At 36.5% G+C, this 20,167-nt stretch overlaps 1 protein-coding gene across 6 annotated transcripts in view; it reads left to right on the top strand.

Moving 5' to 3' along the window:
• NBEA (neurobeachin) overlaps positions 1 to 20,167 on the top strand; it is a 798,235-nt gene that overhangs the window by 197,213 nt on the left and 580,855 nt on the right. For all 6 annotated transcript variants that reach the window (XM_036455167.2, XM_036455161.2, XM_036455163.2 and 3 more), the window contains one exon: positions 17,094 to 17,202. In XM_036455167.2, the coding sequence (XP_036311060.1) occupies positions 17,094 to 17,202 (109 nt within the window). The remainder of the gene's footprint in view (positions 1 to 17,093; positions 17,203 to 20,167) is intronic.

Here is a 20,167-nt window from a genome sequence, read left to right as displayed (position 1 = left end):
ACAAGTGACAACGAAACACAGCTCACTTTCTAGCTTCTACCAAGCAGCCCCAAAGTGGATACAAGTGGTAGTGGACCTTGGATTGCACTGGAGCCCTCCCAGAGGCTCCACAACAACACCACATGGTAGCTGGCATTTTACCAAACAATAGCACTGCCCACCCAGGTCCACCAATGACATACCTAAAAGGCAGATTCTGTAGGCACAGAACCCTGTTAAGTTGATTCCTACTTATCAGGTCAGCACCAAACAGAACTTCTTGTCTACTATAGTAGTCTTCAAAACCGATAAGCTTGAAGGTCAGTTCTACCTACTGATGTGCCAACAACAATCAAGGCTTACCTACAACAGGATGGCACATATAACCCATACAAGGGACACTTCTGGAGCACCAGCTCAGGTGATCAGAGACAGTGTGATTCTGGGCCCCACTGGAAACCTATTATATATAGCCACTTTGCTGAGCCTGGGATATATAACAGATATATATAATAAATAGAAATAAACACAGAGATGCATTCAAAACGAGGACACAAAGAAACATATCTCAAAGGAAAGAACAAGACAAAACTCCAGAAAAAGAATTAAGTGAAATGAAGGCAGGCAGTGTAACTAATACAGAGTTGAAAACACGGGTTACAAGGGTGCTCAATGAATTTAGGGAAATAATATATGAACTCAGTGAGAAATCTAACAGAGAGACAAAAAACAAAAACAAACAAAAAAAATCATAAAAAAAGAGAAAACATAAAAGTACAGTCAAGAACATTCAGGAATAAAGAATAATGAAATAAAGGATATATTAGAGGAAATCAATATATTACATTGAATAGAGTTTCTAATAAACTATCTGGAAGACAAAGTGGCAGGAAATATTCCACAGGAAAAGAAAAATGATTTAAAAAAAATGAGAATAGAGGAAGTGGCCTCTGTGGCAACATCAAGCATATCAGCATTTGCATTTTAGGGGTACCAAAAGGAGAAGAGAGAGGCCAGTATCCCTGTTGAGCATAGGAGATGGAAAAATTATCAACAAAATGTTAGCAATTCGAATTCATCAATATATTAAAAAGAATATACACCATAGTCATGTGAGAATAATTTCTGGGATGCAAGGCTGGTACAATATCCATTAGTCAATTAATGGGATATACCTCATTAACAAAATGAAGTATAAAAATCATGCACCCATGTCAGTAGATTAAAAAAAAGTAATTTACTATATCCAACATCTGTTTACAGTAAAAACTCATAGGAAAGTGGGGCTATAGTGAACATGCCTCAATATTATTAAGGCTTTATATGATGTATCTGCAGACAGTATCATACTCTGGTGAAAAGTTGAAAGCTTTTTTATTTATTTTATTATTTAATTTAATTAATTTATTATTTTTCATTTTTATTAAGGTATTACATGTGTACATATCTTACAGTTGTCCCCTTAACCCCACTCCCATACATGCCCTATCCCCCAAGAGTTTTGCATTCATTGGTTATTCTTATATGCATGCACAAAAGTCTTTGGTTCATCTCTTATCTCCCCTAGCTCTCCCTAACCTTCCCACTGTAATTTGACATGCTGTTTGATGCTTTATTATCTCTGTATCTATCTTTTTGTTCAACAGTTTATAATTTTCTTTATTATTCATAAATGAGTGAGATCATGTGGTATTTTTATTTCATTGACTGGCTTATTTCACTTAGCATGATGTTCTCCAATTCTATCCAGGTTGCTGCAAATGGTAAGAATTTCCTATTTTTTATGGCAGCGTAGTATTCCATTGTGTAGATGTACTATAGTTTTCTGATCCAGTCATCTGCTGATGGGCACCTAGGTTGTTTGTGAATCTTAGCTATTGTAAATGGAGCTGCTATGAGCATAGGGGTGCATATATACTTTCTTATTGGTGTTTCAGTTTCTTAGGATATATTCTTAGTAGTGGGATTACTGGGTCAAATGGGAGTTCCATTTTCAGTTTTTTGAGGAAACTCCATACTGTTCTCCACAGTGGTTGCACCAGTTTACATTCCCACCAGCAGTGCACGAGTGTTCTTTTTTCTCCGCATCCTTGCCAACATTTGTCATTTGTTGATTTGTTAATGATAGCCATTCTGGCCGGTGAGAGATGATACTGCATTGTTGTTTTGATTTGTATCTCTCAGATAATTAGTGACTTTGAGCATGTTTTCATGTGTCTCTTGGCCTTTTTTCTGTCTTCTTTTGAAAAGATTCTATTTAGGTTTGTTGCCCATTATTTTTTTTTTATTGGATCATTATCTTCCTTTTATTAGTTGTATAAGTTGCCTATAGATGTTGCGAGATTAAACCTTTATCAGTGATAACGTTTGCAAATAGGTTCTCCCATACAGTGGGCTTTCTTGTTGTTTTGTTGATAGTTTCATTTGCTGTGCAAAAGCTTTTTATTTTAATGTAGTCCCATTTGTTTATTTTCTCTTTAGCTTCCATTGCCCTACGGGCAGTATCAGTGAAGAAGATCTTTCGGCATATGAGATTTTGCTACCTGTGGATTCCTCTAGTATTTTTATGATTTCCTGTCTAATTTTTAAGTTCTGTATCCATTTTGAGTTTATTTTTGTGTATGGTGTAAGTTGGTGATCTAGATTCATTTTTTTGCATGTATCTGTCCAATTTTCCCAACACCATTTATTGAAGAGACTGTCTTAACTCCATTGTATGTTCATGCCTCCTTTGTCAAATATTAATTGAGCATAATGATTTGGTTTGATATCTGGATTTCCTATTCTATTCCATTGATCTATTTGTCTATTCTTTTGCCAGTACATGCTGTTTTGAGAACAGTTGCTTTGTGATACAGCTTGAAATCTGGTACTGAGATCCCTCCTGCTTTGTTTTTCTTTCTCAGGATTGCTGTGTATATTTCGGTCTTTTTTTGTTCCAGATGAATTTTTGGAGAGTTCTTTATTTGTCTGTGAAATATGCCATTGGTATTTTAATGGGCAGTGCATTGAATCTATAGATTGCTATAGTATGGACATTTTAGTAATATTGATTCTACCAATCCATGAACATAGTATGTTCTTCCATCTTTTTACGTCTTCCTCTACCTCTTTTTTTTGGTGTCCTGTAGTTTTCTGCATATAGGTTTTTTACCTCCTTAGTTAAGTTTATTTCTAGGTATCTTAATTTTTTTTGATGTGATGGTAAATGGGATTGCTTTTTTATTCTCTTTCTCTAAGTTGAAAATTGTATAGAAAGGCCATAGATTTCTTGGTGTTAATTTTGTATCCTGGTACATTACTGAATTCATTTATTAAATCTATTAGTTTTTTGATGGAGTCTTTTGAGTTTTTAATTTATAATATCATGTCATCTGCAAATAAGGACAGTTTTACTTCTTCTTTTCCAATTTGGATGACTTTTATTTCTTCTTCTTGTCTAACTGCAATGGCTAATACTTCCATTACTGTGTGGAATAGGAGTGGTGACATTGGGCATCCCTGTCTTGTTCCTGTTCTAAGGGGAAATGGTTTTAGTTTTTACCCATTGAGTATGATGTTTGCTGTGGGTTTATCATATATAGCTTTTATTATGTTGAGGTATGATCCTTCTATTCCCACCTTGTTGAGAGTTTTTATCAAGAAGGGGTGTTGGCAAAGGACTTGTGTGCATACATATGGGCCTACCCAGTGGCCATGGACAACAGTGGTTGAGGGGGGTGCATATCTAGGGAGGGTTTTGGGATGGGAGTGGGGGAATAAGGACAATTATGTGAGACCATGATCAATAAAAAAAAATAATAAGTGTAAAAAATATATATAATCTCACATTGACATAGTAAGCTTCTTCCAGATGCATTCTGCATAGGAAATATTATGAGATATCTTAGGAGCTGAGAATGTTGGTTTGGCCTGTAATCTCCCCAGACTCCTGTCTAATAAAGGGGTAATTCCAAAAAAAAAGGAATTGGATGTTGTCAAATGCTTTTTCTTCATCAATCGATATAACTATGATTTTTATCTATGTTTGTTAATGTGATGTATCATGTTTATTGATTTGCGGATATTATACCATCCTTGCATTCCTGGGATAAATCCTACTTGGTCATGGTGTATGGTCTTTCTGATGTACTGCTGGATTCGATTTGCTAGAATTTTCTTGAGTATTTTTTCATCTATATTCATAAGGGATGTTGGCCTGTAGTTCTCTTTCATTGTGTTGTTTTTATCTGGTTTTGGTATTAGGGTGATGCTGGCTTCACAGAAGGACTTGGAAGTGTTCCTTACTCTTGAATTTTTTGGAATAGTCTGAGGAGGATAGGTTTTAGTTCTTGAATTTTTGGTAAAATTCTCCTGTGAAGCCATCTGGCCCTGGAATTTTGTTTGCTGGAAGCTTTCAGATGACTGCTTCAATTTCTTCCATAGTTACTAGCCTATTGAGCTGTTTGGATTCTTCCTGATTGAGTGTTGGAAGGTTATATTTTTCTAGGAATCTGTCCATTTTCTCCAGGTTGTCCATTTTGTTGGAATAGAGTTGTTCATAATATTTTGTAACAGTTCTTTGTAATTCAGCGAGGTCTGTTGTTGTTTCATCTCTTTCATTTCTGATTTTGTTTATTTGAGTCCTCTCTTTTTGCTTCTTGGTGCGCCTGGCTAGAGGTTCATCAATCTTTTTTATCCTTTCAACGAACCAACTCTTGGCTTTGTTGATTGTTTATATTGTTTTTTGTTTTGCCTTTTTTTTTTTTTTTTTTTTTTGTCTCTGTGCTGTTTATCTCTGCTCTAATCTTAATTATTTCCTTCCTTCTGCTTACTCTGGGCTTCTCTTGTTGCTCTCTTTCTAACTCTTGAGTTTTAGCGTTAGGTAATTTATTACCATTAGTTCTTGTTTTTTGAAATAGGCTTGTAGAGCTATGAACTTCACTCTCAATACTGCTTTTTCTGTGTTCCATGGATTTTGGATTGTTATGTTTTCATTGTCATTTGTTCTCAGAATGTTTTTACTTCTTTCTTGATCCCTCTAGTTACTCAGTCCTTGTTTAATAGCATGTTGTTTAGTCTCCATGTGTTTCATTTGTTTGGATTGTTTTTATTGTAGTTGATTTTCAGTTTTATGCCACTGTGATCTGAGAAGATGCTTGATATGATTTCTATCATCTTGAATTTGGAGAGACTTTGCCTATGTCCCAACATATGGTCTATCTTTGAAAATGACCCATGTGCACTTGAGAAGAATGTATATTCTCTGGCTTTGGGGTGAAATGTTCTGAAGATGTCAATTCCATCTGGTCTAGTGAGTCATTTAGGATTGATGTTTCTTTGCTGATTTTTTGTTTAGAGGATTTGTCTAATGGTGATTTTCGGGTATTAAAATCTCCTACTATGATTGTATTGCTGTTAATGTCTCCCTTGATATCCTTCAGGAGTTTTTTAATGTATTTGCGTGCTGTTGTATTGGGTGCGTATATGTTTACCTGAGTTATTTCTTTTTGTTGGATTACTCCCTTACATATCTCACAATGGTTATCATCAATAAATCAACACTAATTGTTGGGGAGGATGTAGGCCAAAAAGAACCTTTGTGCACTGTAGATGGGTTTGTAAATTGCTTCAGGTGCTATGGAAAACGATACGGAGATTCACCAAAAAAATTAAAAATAGAACTACCATATGGCCCAGCAATTCTACCTCTGGGTATTTATAGGAATAAATTAAAAACAGTAATTCAAAAGATCCATGCACTCCTGTCTTCATTGCCTAGTTCTACCTTATAAAAGAGTAATATGCAAATTAACCATCACTCTGCTCAAGCCACGCCCACAAGCCAATCAGGGCAAGTATGTAAATTAACCCCAACCTAGATGGCTTCAGCCACAAAGAACAGTTGAGAGGCTTGGGTTTCCCAGGCAATGGAAACCAAGCTTTCCACACACCTTGACAGGCCTAGCCCTCCACTCAAGGATACAAAGTTTCAATTATAGAAGGTACATAAGTCTCATATAAATGGCTGTGAGCCACTGAGGTAGCAGGAGGCTTGGCTCCACTCCAGGCTACAAAGTTTCAATTGTAGGAGGTAAATAAATTCCAGATACTAGGGCCTCCGCCTGGGTCACCAAGGGGCATGGTCAGCCTACAAAACCATCACAGGCCTCTCGCCCATGCCACCCTCACCCCAAGGGAATCCCTACCCTTATCCAGGACATCCTTCAGGGCAAACCAGCTGGCCCCCACCCATGCACCAGGCCTCTATCCTATCTAATAAAAGAGTAACATGCAGATTTACCATCACTCCAACACACAAGATGGCTGCCCCCATGTGATCAAAGATCCAGCCTCCATGTGGATACAAGATGGCCACCACAAGATGGTCAGCAGAGGATGGCAGTTGGGAGGGACCAGGCCTGCAAGGGAGGGCAGTTGGAGGTGATCAATCCTGCAGGGGAGGGCAGTTACTGGTGGCCAGGCCAGCAGAGGAGGGAAGTTTGGGGAAAAGGCTGATAGGGGAGCAGTTAGACATCAGTCAGGCTGATATGGGAGTGTTTAGGGGGTGATCAGGTTGACAGGCAGAAGCAGTTAGGGGCAATCAGGAAGGCAGGCAGGCAAGCAATTGGGAGCCAGCAGTCCTGGATTGTGAGAGGGATGTCTGACTGTCCCTTTAGACCCAATGGGATCAGGTCTAAATGGGCAGTTTAACATTCCTTGATGTGTCCCAGATTGGAGAGGTGCAGGCTGGGCTGAGGGACACCCCCTTCCCCCGCATGCATGGATTTCATGCACCTGGCCTCTAGTTATTTATAATAGCCAAGATATGGGTACAACCCAAGTAACCATTGATAAATGGATGATGAAAGAATGAGTGGTACAAATATATAATGTAATATTACTCAGCCATAAAAAATAATGAAATTTTGCCATTTGCAATAACATGGATGGGATCTAGAGGGTATTTATTATTCTAAATGAAGTAAGTCAATTGGACTAATTGAATAGAAATTTGAACAATGGTATAGAGAAGTTGAGTATGTATTCAAGGAACTTAGTAGATGTATATTCAATTTTACATTTTTGAGACTATATTTAATGCATATATTACTGCAACCTGGGCATGTACCCTGACCCAAAATTGCTTGGAGGACACTCAACTAACTGAGCCACACTGGTCAGGGCTACTGTAATTTTTTTTAAGTAACCAATAAAATGGATAAAAAATTTCCATACTTAATTCAGATAAAATGTCCTCCAATTTAGACGGGAAACAAGAAAAAATCTTAGAAAAAACTATAGGCAAGAAAACCTCAGACATCTCTCATAGCAATATGTTTACAGATACATTTCTTAGGACAGTGGAAACTAAGGAGAAAAGTAACAAAGGGTACTACATCAAAATAAAAAGTTTCTGCATAGCAAAATAAACCAGAGGCAAAGTAACAAGAGAACCCACTGCATGAGAAGACATATTTGTCAATGATATGTGATAATGGGTTAATCTCAAAATTTTATAGGGTACTTATGAAACTTAATGAAAGAAGACAAACATCTAATTAAAAAATGGGCTAGGGACCTAAATAGACACTTCTGCAAAGTAGAAATACAGAAGACCAAGAGACATATGAAAAAAAAATGCTCAGTACTAATGATTTGAGTGATGCAAATCAAAACTACAATGAGTTGCCAGCTCACACCTGTTAGAATGTCTATCATCAACAAATGACAAATGTTTGTGAGGTTGTGGATAAAAGGGAACACTAGTATACTGTTTTTGGAAATGCAGACTAGTGCAGCCTCTGTGGAAAACAGTATGGAGTTTTCTCAGAAAATTAAAAATGGAACTTCCATTTGACCCAGTCATCTCACTCCGAGAAATATATCTCAAGAAATCAGATACACGAATCAGGAAGAATATATGCATTCTTATATTATAGTAGTGCAATTTACAATAGCTAAGATTTGAAAGCAGCCTCAGTGCCCATCATCGGATGAATTGATTAAAAGATTGTGGTACATTTACATAATGGAATACTCTGCTGCTATAAAAAAGAAACAACTCTTACCATTTGCTACAGCATGGATAAACATGGAGAATGTGATGCTAATCAAAATAAGCCAGTCAGAGAAAGTTAAGTATCACATGATCTCACTCATATGTGGAATTTAATAAACAAACTGATGAACAAAAATAGATCCAGAAACATAGAAGCATCAAACATACTGTCAAACCTCAGAAAGAAGCCAAGGGAGATTGGATGGGTAGGAAGAGATCAACTAATGAACTTGTATGCATATATGCATAACTCATGGACACAAACAATAGGGCGGTGAAGGCCTTGGGTGAGGGATGGCAGTGGGGCTGGAAGAGGTTAATGGGAAAAAACAGGGGACATGTAATACTTTCAACAATAAAGATTTTTAAAAAATAAACTGGAGTAATGTAGAATGAAGAAATTTTAAAATCATAAGACAGATTATAAAATTATAAGAAAATATGTTAATTTTTGGCAACATAGAAAAGGTAATCTTTTAGCTCCTAGTAATAAAATCATTTTGTTATAAATGTTTTAAATGTTTATTTTATGGCTTCTCCATACATATACATGTTATTTTCCTCAAATAAAAGATGTAAAGAGTAATACCAAATTATTAATAAAAAAGGTAAATGTACATACTTTGTTTTGCTTCACTAGTAGGCAGTACTGATATTTCAAGTTTTATCTTGTTGTTCCTTAATTCATAGTTGTGTTTTGGTTTAGTTTCCTTCTAATTACTGGTAGAAATTTACCTGTAATCCTTGATAGATATGGTTGAACTCATATAGCTTTTTAAATTTTAGCCTCAAAGTAAAAGGATGTGGAAATGTAGGTTAAAATGTCAACCTTCCCATTGTCCTAATATGTTGAAGATTAAAAAGCATAATAGAGTCTAATAGTTGAATAAATAATGATTTTTACTAAAGACTATTAATATATCAAACAGTAGCCTAAAATACTGTTATTTTCAGTTTATTAGAAAATAAATTGAAAAATAAATAAAATTTTCCTAAAAACTATGAAGAAGATTTAATAACTATAGTAAATGAAGAACTACTATATCATGTACTTTAATGGAAAGGCTCAATTATTTTTAAGACAGAATTATAATGAATTAACTTATTGACTCAGTTTTAGAAAAAAATTTGTTTTAATATAGTTTTTAGAAACTTCTATAAAGTTAACTCTGATAAACAAATGAGTAAAAATGTCAATGAAAGATTTAAAAATGTATTTAGGAAAAGCACATGATCTAGGAAAATGTGCATAGAATTATCACATTCTGTTGTGATAAGTCTAATAGACTGTATACCAAGGCAAATGATAAAACAGAGGTGAATAGCAAGCCTAAGAACAAATACTAATTAATACATGTATGCTTAGATGCTAGGAACATAATTAAGATGAGATTTAACCAATAATTTACAATGGGAAATTCTTTAGTTTCTGAATTGGACATAGGAAGTACAGAAGAGTCATACCCCAAACCATGTCTCCTCTCTCTTCACCCCACATGTCCCAGTATCCCCCCCTCAAAAAAAACAACAGACATTATAAACATTTGGAATTGTAGACTGCATCACTTAAAGCAATGCCCATCTATAATTTCATGTGTATCCTTACCCTATTCCTATGCCTCCATAATCAGTAGAATTCCTAGATTTCTCCTAAAATGGAGTGATAGGAACTTATTAAGCATCCCTATTTTATTTTGCCTCTAAATTTGGGTGGGTAGAAATAGTTGCTGGGAGAGGCATGGAGAAGGAACAACTATGGCTGACATTATGTGATGAAAGTTGAAATTCTAAGATTTTCTATATCAAATATGGGGATCAATCCAAAGCCTAAGATAATCTCTTTGTCAGAATGAGGTATAGCCCCTTAAGTAGACTGAATTGTAGTAGAGAATATTCTTTTAAATTGTCTCAGAATAAAGAATGGTACTAATGCTCTAATAAAATCTGTACATAGTCTCAGCTGTTCTCTTTCTATCCAATAAAATCTTCAGAACTCAGAATAAAATAGAACAGGAAATACTTAGCCAGGACTGGTTTGGCTCAATGGATAGAGCCTTGGCTTGGGGACTGAAGGGTCCCGGGTTCGATTCCAGTCAAGGGCATGTACCTTGGTTGCGGGCATATCCCCAGTAGGGGGTGTGCAAGAGGCAGCTGATCAATGACTCTCTCTCATTGATGTTTCTGACTCTCTATCTCTCTCCATTCCTTTCTGTACAAAATCAATAAAATATATTTAAAAAAAAAAAAAAAAGAACAGGAAATACATAGCCCTGAAAACTACCCCAGATGCCAAAGCAAACAAATTTCAACATGGATAAAGAGAAAAGATGAGAGATACATGATTTATATAAGAATTAAGAATAGATACTATATCATAAAATATACTAGAAGCCCAGTGTACGAAATTCATCAACTCGCAGTGTGGGGAGTGCGGGGGGTGGGGGTGGGGGGTCCCTCAGCCCAGCCTGCACTCTCTCACAGTCCAAGATCCCCAGGGGGATGTCAGGCCTAAGCTGCAGTTGGACATCCTTAATGTGCTACCGCCTAGGTGGAAAAGACTCCCGCCACCACCACCACCTCTGCAGCTGCACTCTCCAGCAGTGAGCCCAGCTCCTGGCTGAGCAAGTGCTCCCCTGTGGGAGTACATTGACTAACAGGGAGAAGCTCCTGCGTTGAGTATCTGCCCCCTGATGGTCACTGCATGTCATAGTGACTGATCATTCCATTGTTTGGTTGATTCGCATATTAGCATAAACAAGATGAAAAATATGATAGAGAAATCATTACAAATATGAGAGAGACTGAAGAATTTACTTCAGAAAACACATATAATAAGAAAAAGAGGTAATAATATTTTGACATAAAATAAATTTCAAGAATATAAATGCAGTGAGCTCACAAAGGTCAGCTAATAACAAAATGAGATGATCAGGAACCTAAAGAGTTAATAAAACATGCTGATGAACCAATGAGATACAGAGGACAGTGTATCTAAAGATGACGAGTTTCTGGAGAGGAGACCCAGTCAAATAATACAGAAAGTACTCCCAAGAAATAAAGAACTCACTTATGTAAAGGAAAAGCACACGATTTAGGAAAATGTGACAGAATGATCAGTACTGAACACAATATATATATATATATATATATATATATATATATATATATATATATATATTTATTTATTGAAGTTACGGATAATAAAAAGAATCCTATTGTAATCTAGACCAGCTATTGCCAACCTTTGGACCTCATGGACCAATAAGTCTGTTGTAGGAAGATAAATATCACATTTGTGGAATGTAATGAACAATGTAAACTGATGAACAAAAGCAGATCCAGAGACAGAGAAGCATCTGTCAGACTGTCAAACCTCAGAGGGACAGTGTAGGGTAGGGGAGAGGAGGAGAGATCAACTAAAGTACTCTTACACATGCATATAAGCATAACCAAAGGACATAGACATCAGGTGGATGAGGAAATGAGCAGGGCCGGGGGTGGGGGGCAATGGTGGGATAAGGACACGTATGTAATACTTTAATCAATAAAGAAAATTTAAAAAAAGAGATAGAAGAAAATATTAAAAAGTAGAAGAATATTTCATGTTCATGGATTGGTAGTATCAACATCATTAAATGTCCATACTACCCAAAGCAATCTATAGATTTAATGCAATCCCCATTAAAATACTAACAGTATATTTCACAGACCTAGGACAAACTCTTCAAAAGTGCATATGGAATAAAAAAGACTATCTTGAGAAAGAAGAACAAAATTGGAGGGATCACAATACCAGATATCAAGCTGTGTTACAAAGCCATTGTTCTCAAAAGTGCCTAGTACTTGTATAAGAACAAATACATAGACCGATGGAACAGAGCAGAACCCTAAAATCGAACCAGCAGTTGAGTGGATTAAAGAACTGTGGTACATCTACACAATGGAATACTACACTGCTGTAAAAAAAAAAAAAAATAACTTGTACCATTCCCAAAAACATGGATGGACATGGAGAGCATTATGCTAAGTGAAATAAGCCAGTCAGAAAAAGATAAATATCATATGATCTTACTCATTTGTGGATTATAATGAAAACATAAACTGATGAACAAAAATAGATCCAGAGACACAGAAGCATGGAACAGACCATCAAACTTAGAGGGAAGGTCGAGGGTGAAGCGGTGGTTAAGACATCAACCAAAGGACTTATATGTATGCATAGAAGCATATTTAGTGGACACAGACACTAGGAGGATGATGGCATGTACTTGGGGGTAGGGTTGGCTGTGGAGAGGTCGATGTGGGAAAAGGGAGACATATATAATAGTATATATAATAATTGAAACAATAAAGAATTTAAAATAAAAAGTAAATGAAATCATAAATGATGAAGATAAAATCAAGGAACTCAATTTAAAGTAGGTCAGGATCTAGCAACTAATATATAACTATGTTAACATAAACATAATCTGAATATTTTAAACGTTTAGGATGTTAAAATAGTAATGTAGGTCACAAAAATGGGGCTGACATGAAGTGTGGAAGAGCTAATTTTCTTTTTAATTTAATGGGAAATTAATAATTTCCAAAACTGAAATGTTTGGTCAAAATATATTAGCATTTTACTCTTTAATTCATAATTTCTTTTTTAAACTTCATAAATACTTTAAAAATAAATTGTACATTTTTGGGGTGGAGAAAGTCACCTCAGTTTCACAATTTTTAAAAATTAGTTTTATATACATTTCTTAAATATTTCTTAAACCACCTCATTGTCAAGAAGACAACAACAACCCTTGAAATTCAAAATGTGGAAAATATTTGTCAATTACTTGTATATTATGAGAATTCTTATATTTAGTAAGAAAAAGGTGATACAGAGATTTAAAAAATGGTTAGAGGATGGCATCAGGCAGTTCTTAGAAATATGTAAATGGTGAAAAAACTTGTGAGCATTTGTTAGCACTTCTTGTAAATTAAAATTCTATTTTTTGCATATCACATTGACTGCTTTCATGATTATTATAAGATTAATACCCTGTTTCCCCAAAAATAAGACAGTGTCTTATATTAATTTTTGCTCCCAAAGATGCTCTAGGTCTTATTTTCAGGGGATGTCTTATTTTTCCATGAAGAATACGGTACACATTTATTGTTAAATGAAAATAAAGGAAATTTATTACCTATATACGGAGTTGTGAACACAAACCAGACAAACTGTGAATCCTACAGTATCTAGAATTTACTCATTTATTCAATGACAATCATGTCATCATCTTCTGGAACGTCATCATAAAAATCCAATTTTTGAATTTCCTGGTGAATTTCTTGTGACTCCATTTCTTTCAGAGTCAGTGGACCAAATCTCTCATGTTTCGCAGTAGCACTGTCTTTAAATGAGTACTTCTTGTCAAGGTAGCCTGCTCGCAGTGCATTTGCAATGCAACTATCAGTGATTTTCTCCCATGAATTCTTCACCCAAGTCACAACTTCTTGCAGTTTAGGTTTCACAAAGTTTCCACGCTGATTTCTCTCTATTCTATTTTCAATGTAGTCATTAATTTCCATGCGCAAATTGTCTTTGAATGGCTTCTTTATTGCAATATCAAGAGTCTGGAGATAGGCCATCATTCCTGCGGGAATCATTATCTGATCTATTTTTCTTTAGTGAAGAAACGTCTTCATGTCTTTAGCGTGGTGAGTGCTGGCTACATCCCAGACTAGCAGACCTCTTTGCCTCCCTTGCATAACAAGCGGCTGCATTAAATTGACCCACTTCCTTATAACTGCTTGTGTGGCCCAGGCTTTTTCAGTTTCAAAAATAAAAATGCCCAAAACATGTCCAATCTTTTCCATCTTGCCCTTAGAAATGATTAAAGGTGGATTTTAGTGCCATCCAGACGAATTGCCAAAATTCAGGAAACATGTGCACTTTCATAAGCAGTGGAGGGAATGTACACTAAGGAGGCACCTCGCTATTCAATTGTTGTTTGAGATGATTGGCCCATAAACACTGCAGTTTCATCCATAGCAATCATGTTGGAAAGATTGTATTTATTTAAAGAAGTCAGCATCATCAATAAAGGACTTGAATGCAAGTGCTTGCTTAATAACTTGAGTATCTTCCAACCTAAACAATCTTGTAGATCTTCTTAAAGACAGTTCACTTTGCTGAAGGAAATTATCCAGCCAGTGTTGTTATGCTTTGAAGTCTTTGGGGGCTATGTCAAACTGTGGTGCCATTGCAAGGGCAAATTCTTGAATTTGAGCCCTATTCACAACCAAAGCCTCTGCTCTCCTGTCAAGAACCCAATCACAGATCAGGTCTTCCAGCTCGGAAAATAATGGTTGCCGACCTGATCCACACTTGGGCTTTTTAGCATTTCCCTTGTCCACTTGTTCATTTTCTGCTAGCCATTTTCAGACCAATCAGATACTCAACATCTTCTCTTTGCAGAAAGCAGTAAAATTTTGGCCCCAAGAGTCTTTCTTGTACTCCACTGACTAGCTTTTTCTTTTTGTGCTCATTTCTAGGGTAAAAAAAATGGAATTGGGGTATCAAGATGGGGGGAGGAGGATCACTTAAAATTACACCGGGGGATCACAAGGGGGAATCAAAATGGCACAGGAGAATCAGAGGGGGGATTACCATTTTAGTAACCCCTTTTGATTCTCCTGTGTCATTTTGATTGCCCCCTCTGATCCTCCTGTGTCATTTTAAGTGATCCCCCTCCCCCCACCCCTGTGCCACTGAACACCTTCACCAGACATCCCCCCCTACCCCTTTATCAGACATTTACCCCCTGGGGCCTGCCTGGGGCCTGTCACTGGGTTTACTGGGGCCTGGATCTGGGCTGGAGCAAGGTCTGCCACTGACTGAGAACCTTCAGTCATCATGAGGGCGTCTGCGAGCATCAGGTAGTGTCACCAGAGACAGACCAGCACTCACCACCTTCGCCATGTCCTGTCCACTCTAATCCTCCTGTTCTTGTACACGCATCTGCGAAAGTCTCCTCCTCTCTCCAGCCCCACACTCATAGCTCACTCCGACCTCCGCTCTGCCTCCACACAGCAGTGACATCAGGTCACTGGTTGCTAGATGCCAGTAGGGGCGGCCCTAGCCACCAGTTTACGGTAAATTAATTTTCATTCTGAGACAGAGCCTAGGGGGGTCTTATTTTCAGGGGGATGCCTTATATTTCACTCAGAAGGAAACCTGTAAGTAGGTCTTATTTTCCGAGGATGTTTTATTTTCGGGGAAACATGATAATTGTTGAAACTGCTTATAAAATGCATTTATACTTTGACAGTGGAAGTTTGAATGTACATATTTCGAGAGGTTTTTAACTGTAAGGTCTCAAAAAATAAAATGATATCTAATAGCTATTACTAAATCATTTCAGTTACAGGAATTTGTCCTAAGGGAATAATCATGGATATGCCCAAAAATAAAAATAAAGGCACCAAGTTTTGGGTAGAAATTTTTATAAATAACAGTCAGCAGTAGTGACTAGATTATTATGCTACTTTCTTTTTATCAATTATATTTAATGACAGTAAAAAAAATTGTGTTTTTTTGTTGTCAATCCTCACCAGAGAATATATTTCGCTTGATTTTTAAAGAGAGTGAAAGGGAGAGGGAGAGACCGAGATAGAGCAACATCTATGTGAGAAAATTCAATGTGTTTTATATCACATCGTTTGGTTGCCTCCCCATATGCCCTGACCTGGGTAAGGGCCCTTGTCCAAAATTGAACCGGGGATCATTCAGTCCATGGGCCAACACTCTATCCACTGGGCCAAATTGGCTCGGGCAAAATTTAATATATTGATTTATGGGACACAAGTAACAAATTACCTTATACAGAGTTATTTTCACTGCCTGTGTATCATTATATTTGTGTCATCTTCTTAGTAATCTAGAATAACATAAACTGGTATTTAAAACTATCTCTGAGTTAATAGAGTTATAGGTTTCTTTTTTCTTTTTTCCTGTTCTAACTTACTCTCTGAATTTGTTACAAGAGTTATTTCTATGACCATCAAAAACAAACAAACAAACAAAAAAACAAAAAATAACTCATTTGGTTTGTGAAGAAGGAAATCAGAGTATATGAACTTTCCTGTTCGCAGTCTTTAGTTAAATGGTCACACCTAACTATAGTGTATAGCTGTGGTCTCAGGCCCAGGAAGAAAGCAACAAGAATTTGGTAATTATCTAGTCATTTTATGTCATAGTTGCCAAATCTAAACAGGGTACCATGGGAAATCAAGGTAAGAAGTGAAATACATTGGGTTGGGAACCAAGAAGACCCAGAGCTTGGATTTTAAGAAAGTGAAGTAAATGAGAAGCTTGTAATAATTCCCTGAGCTAGAGCTATGTGTTCTAGGAGGCCTTCAATAGTGCCTTCTATCCTCATTATGGATTAGGGTAGAAGGGCATTTGAATGAGTCAGTAGTAAGTATATAGAAAGTATTGTTTGTTCGTTTGTTTATTTGGTTTTTTAATCCAATGGCAGACTACGAGTACAAGCAATAATGAATCTGCTTCACTTCTGTCAATTTTTTAGTTTTGTAATCTCCACTTTAAGCTAGAATATTCATTTTTAACTACAATTTTAAGTTCTTGATATTAAAGTTTGTCATAGACTATTTTATATACTTCCATTTGAATAGAAAGGATTTAAAAATTCTGTGGTCTCTGTTAGGGGAATCCAAAAATCTTAACCTAATAAAAAGAGCTCCTAAATAGTTATTAGAAATTTGAAAATGATAGCTGTTAACATATACATAATATTTTATAATTCTATATAATATAAATTTTTATATTTCACATTTTAGTTTGCAAGATATTTTGAGAAATGTTTAAGTAGTATTATTGGAATTTTAGGAAATATCTGTGCTATAAATTCTTTTTTGTAGGTGGAAGTTAATAAAGATTATTACTTATATAATTGTGTATCTACTTAAAGATTGTATTTTTTTTAAATCTCAAATCCTGAAATAGAAAATTTAATGTATTTTCTATCACTGTGTGGTGTTTGCTTTTTGTTTTTAATCTCTTTTTCTCCAGGAGAAAAGTTGAAATTATGCATACCCATAGTCTTTTCACTCTTCTTGGAGAAAGGCTGATGTTGCATACAAATACTGTGACTGTTACTACATACAACACACTTTATGAGGTAAACATTTTAAAATGTGTGATGTCAATTTGAAATGTATGAAGTGGATACTCTCTATGGAATTAGGATCCATTGTTGGTTAATTAACCTACAAAGCCAGTAATCATTTTAGAAAATAAAAAAACAATTGCAGTTTTATATTTTATATCCAAATTTACCCATGTACATTTATTTGCCAATTTTTATATTGGTCCAAGGACATTTCTTTGAGTATGGATTAGGTGATTTGCTTTGCACAGAGTTTTGCTTTTTTTATTGCGCTAATATTTTATGTACAGGGATGAATAAGTACTCACTAACAGATAGTCTTAAATTATATAGGACATCTTGATTCTCATTTATTTTTCTAATAATTATTTATTTTTTGGGTACTTCCTACTGTAGTCATCTTGGCAAGTTCTTTACAATATTATTTTAGATCCTTGAAACAATCCTATGAAACTGGTATTTTTATTGCTTTTTTAAACAAACAAACTGAGACTCAGTTTAAATTATTTGTTCTATGTCTTATCATTGATAAGTAGTTATACAATATGCAGTTTCCTTAGTATATGTGTGTAAGGCAAAAAATGTCAGAATATACCTTCAAGTTGAAAGCATTAAAGTCATCTTTGCTAAAATATCAGAGTTCTGAATGCTAGTCTCTAATATTAATTAACTTGTTTTTCTATCTTGGTGTCTTCCTACTAATTGCTTTGGTTGATGATGTCTGTATATTTTTTTAATCTCTATCTCTATTGCTATATCTCTATCTTTATCTCTATCTCTATCTCTATCCCTATCCCTATCTCTATCTCTATCTAATCTATATCTATTGCCTACATGAATTTCTGACCTGCTTGTTTTTATCTATAGTGTCAATATGGTAGAAAGTCTTCCTAAACAATGAAACTTTATATTAAAACTGTGGCTTGGTGCATGAAATTCATGCATGGGAGGGGGTTCCCACAGCCCAGCCTGCACCCTCTCCCATTGGGATCTAATCCAGCAGGGGGACATTCCTCTTGTAATCTGGGACCTCTGGCTCCTAACTGCTCACCTGCCTGCCTGCCTGATCACTCCTAACAGCTTCTACATTCCTGCCTGTCTGATTGCCCCAACCTCTCTGCCTGCTTGCCTGATTGCCCCTAACTGCCTTTGCCTGCCTGTCTGATCACCCCTAACTGCCCTCCCCTGCCAGCCCGATCACCCCTAACTGCCCTCCCCTGCCAGCCTGGTTGCCCCAAATGTCCTTCCCTGCCAGCCTGATTTCCCCCAGTCTCTGTCTCTCTTTTTCTCAGCAGTCCTCCAGACCTCCCTGCATCCATGTCTCCCTCTTCCTCTTTCCTGGCTGGGAGTGGGTGGGGCCAATGGGGGCTGCTCCACCCTCTGCCCTCCCTCCCTTGCATCCAGGCCTCTTCAGGCCTTCTGTTTCGTTTCCTCATTCTGAGAGTGACTCCTGGAGCCAGCTGGAAGGGAAGAAAAGAAAGGGAGAAAAGGCTGTGAGCTGGTGGATGCTGTGTGTGTCTGTGTATGTGTGTGGTTGTGAGTGAGAGTGAGTGTCGCCCCACCTCCCCTGTCCTGGTCTCCTCCACTGTCACAAGTCCCCACCCAGCAGAGCCTGCTGCTCCTGCAGCCTGGGCATTAGTTTCAGCCTCAAGTCCTTGTGGATGTGACAGACCCAGGGTTTTTATATATTAGGAAAAAAGTAAAGTATAACAATATAATAAGTTGAATTTGAAAACTCATTATTTATTCCTAACCTTAAAATAAGAATACATACACATGCATTTCTATTAATCTTCCTGAAAAGTGGCTCAATAGCAAGTACAGCAGCATTTTCACGTACTATCTATACTCACTTGCATGCTTTTAGTATCCAGATTGTGGTCTGTAATGATATTATACACTAAACAAAGCCAAGTTTAGTGTATAATTGCTGATTTCACATCTTAGGTAGAACAGCCATGATAAGGTTGGATCTTCTGATACTGGATTTCATAGAGTTTCTGAAATGATAAAGTAACTGACGTACTGTCTGACCAATTCAACAAAAATATATGCTTTTAAAGTAGCATAATAATTATGGTTAATTGGAATGAAGAACTCTGAGTTAATTGATGCTCTAAGAAGGAAAGTTAATGTACGTGTACAAAAAGTCCAAAAAGAAAAATGGTAATGATGTGATTAGATAGAACTGTAGATCTCACCTAAACAGGTTTGGCTCAGTGGTAGAGCGTCGGTCTGCGGACTGAAGGGTCCCAGGTTCGATTCTGGTCAGAGGCATGTACATTGGTTGCGGGCACATCCCCGGTGGTGGGTGTGCAGGAGGCGGCTGGTCCGTGTTTCTCTTTCATCGACATTTCTAGCTCTCTATCTCTCTCTATTCCTTTCTGTAAAAAATCAATAAAATATATCTAAAAAAAAAAGTAATGTAGATCTCAAAAAATTTAGAAAGTATCTTTAAAATAAGCTTTATTACAACTAACAAATCAAATTGTTTTATCAGATTGACAGGAAGGTAGATGACTAATTCCAGATCACCAGTTTAAAGACTGTATCATTTTAGAGGGTGACATCTATCGCAAAACATTAAAATTTATATAATAGGTTTAAACTTAAATTCCAATTAATATAGCATGTGAAATATAACCAAAGGGGAAAAAAAAGAAAGAAATAAAAATCACCTGAAAACCTGCAGTTGGATTTGATGCACCCTGAGTCAACCAGGGTCTGCACCCCTAGAAGGATTTGATTGATAATCTATAGTTAGCAAGCTGATTTCATCTCATTCTCTTTTTTGGCTTAGGGAAATTATATTAATCCCGGCCAGTGTATCAAAATCAATATCACCACAGTATAGAAATGTGTAAAAATAAGTACAGAAATAATAACTATATAAAACCTGTGGTGTGCTGAAACCGGTTTGGCTCAGTGGATAGAACGTCAGCCTGCTGACTGAAAGGTCCCAGGTTCGATTCCGGTC

This window comes from Pipistrellus kuhlii, unplaced genomic scaffold (assembly GCF_014108245.1).
Source record: "Pipistrellus kuhlii isolate mPipKuh1 unplaced genomic scaffold, mPipKuh1.p scaffold_m20_p_3, whole genome shotgun sequence".
Taxonomy (NCBI): Eukaryota; Metazoa; Chordata; class Mammalia; order Chiroptera; family Vespertilionidae; genus Pipistrellus; species Pipistrellus kuhlii.
This window is presented reverse-complemented; position numbering and strand designations above follow the sequence as displayed.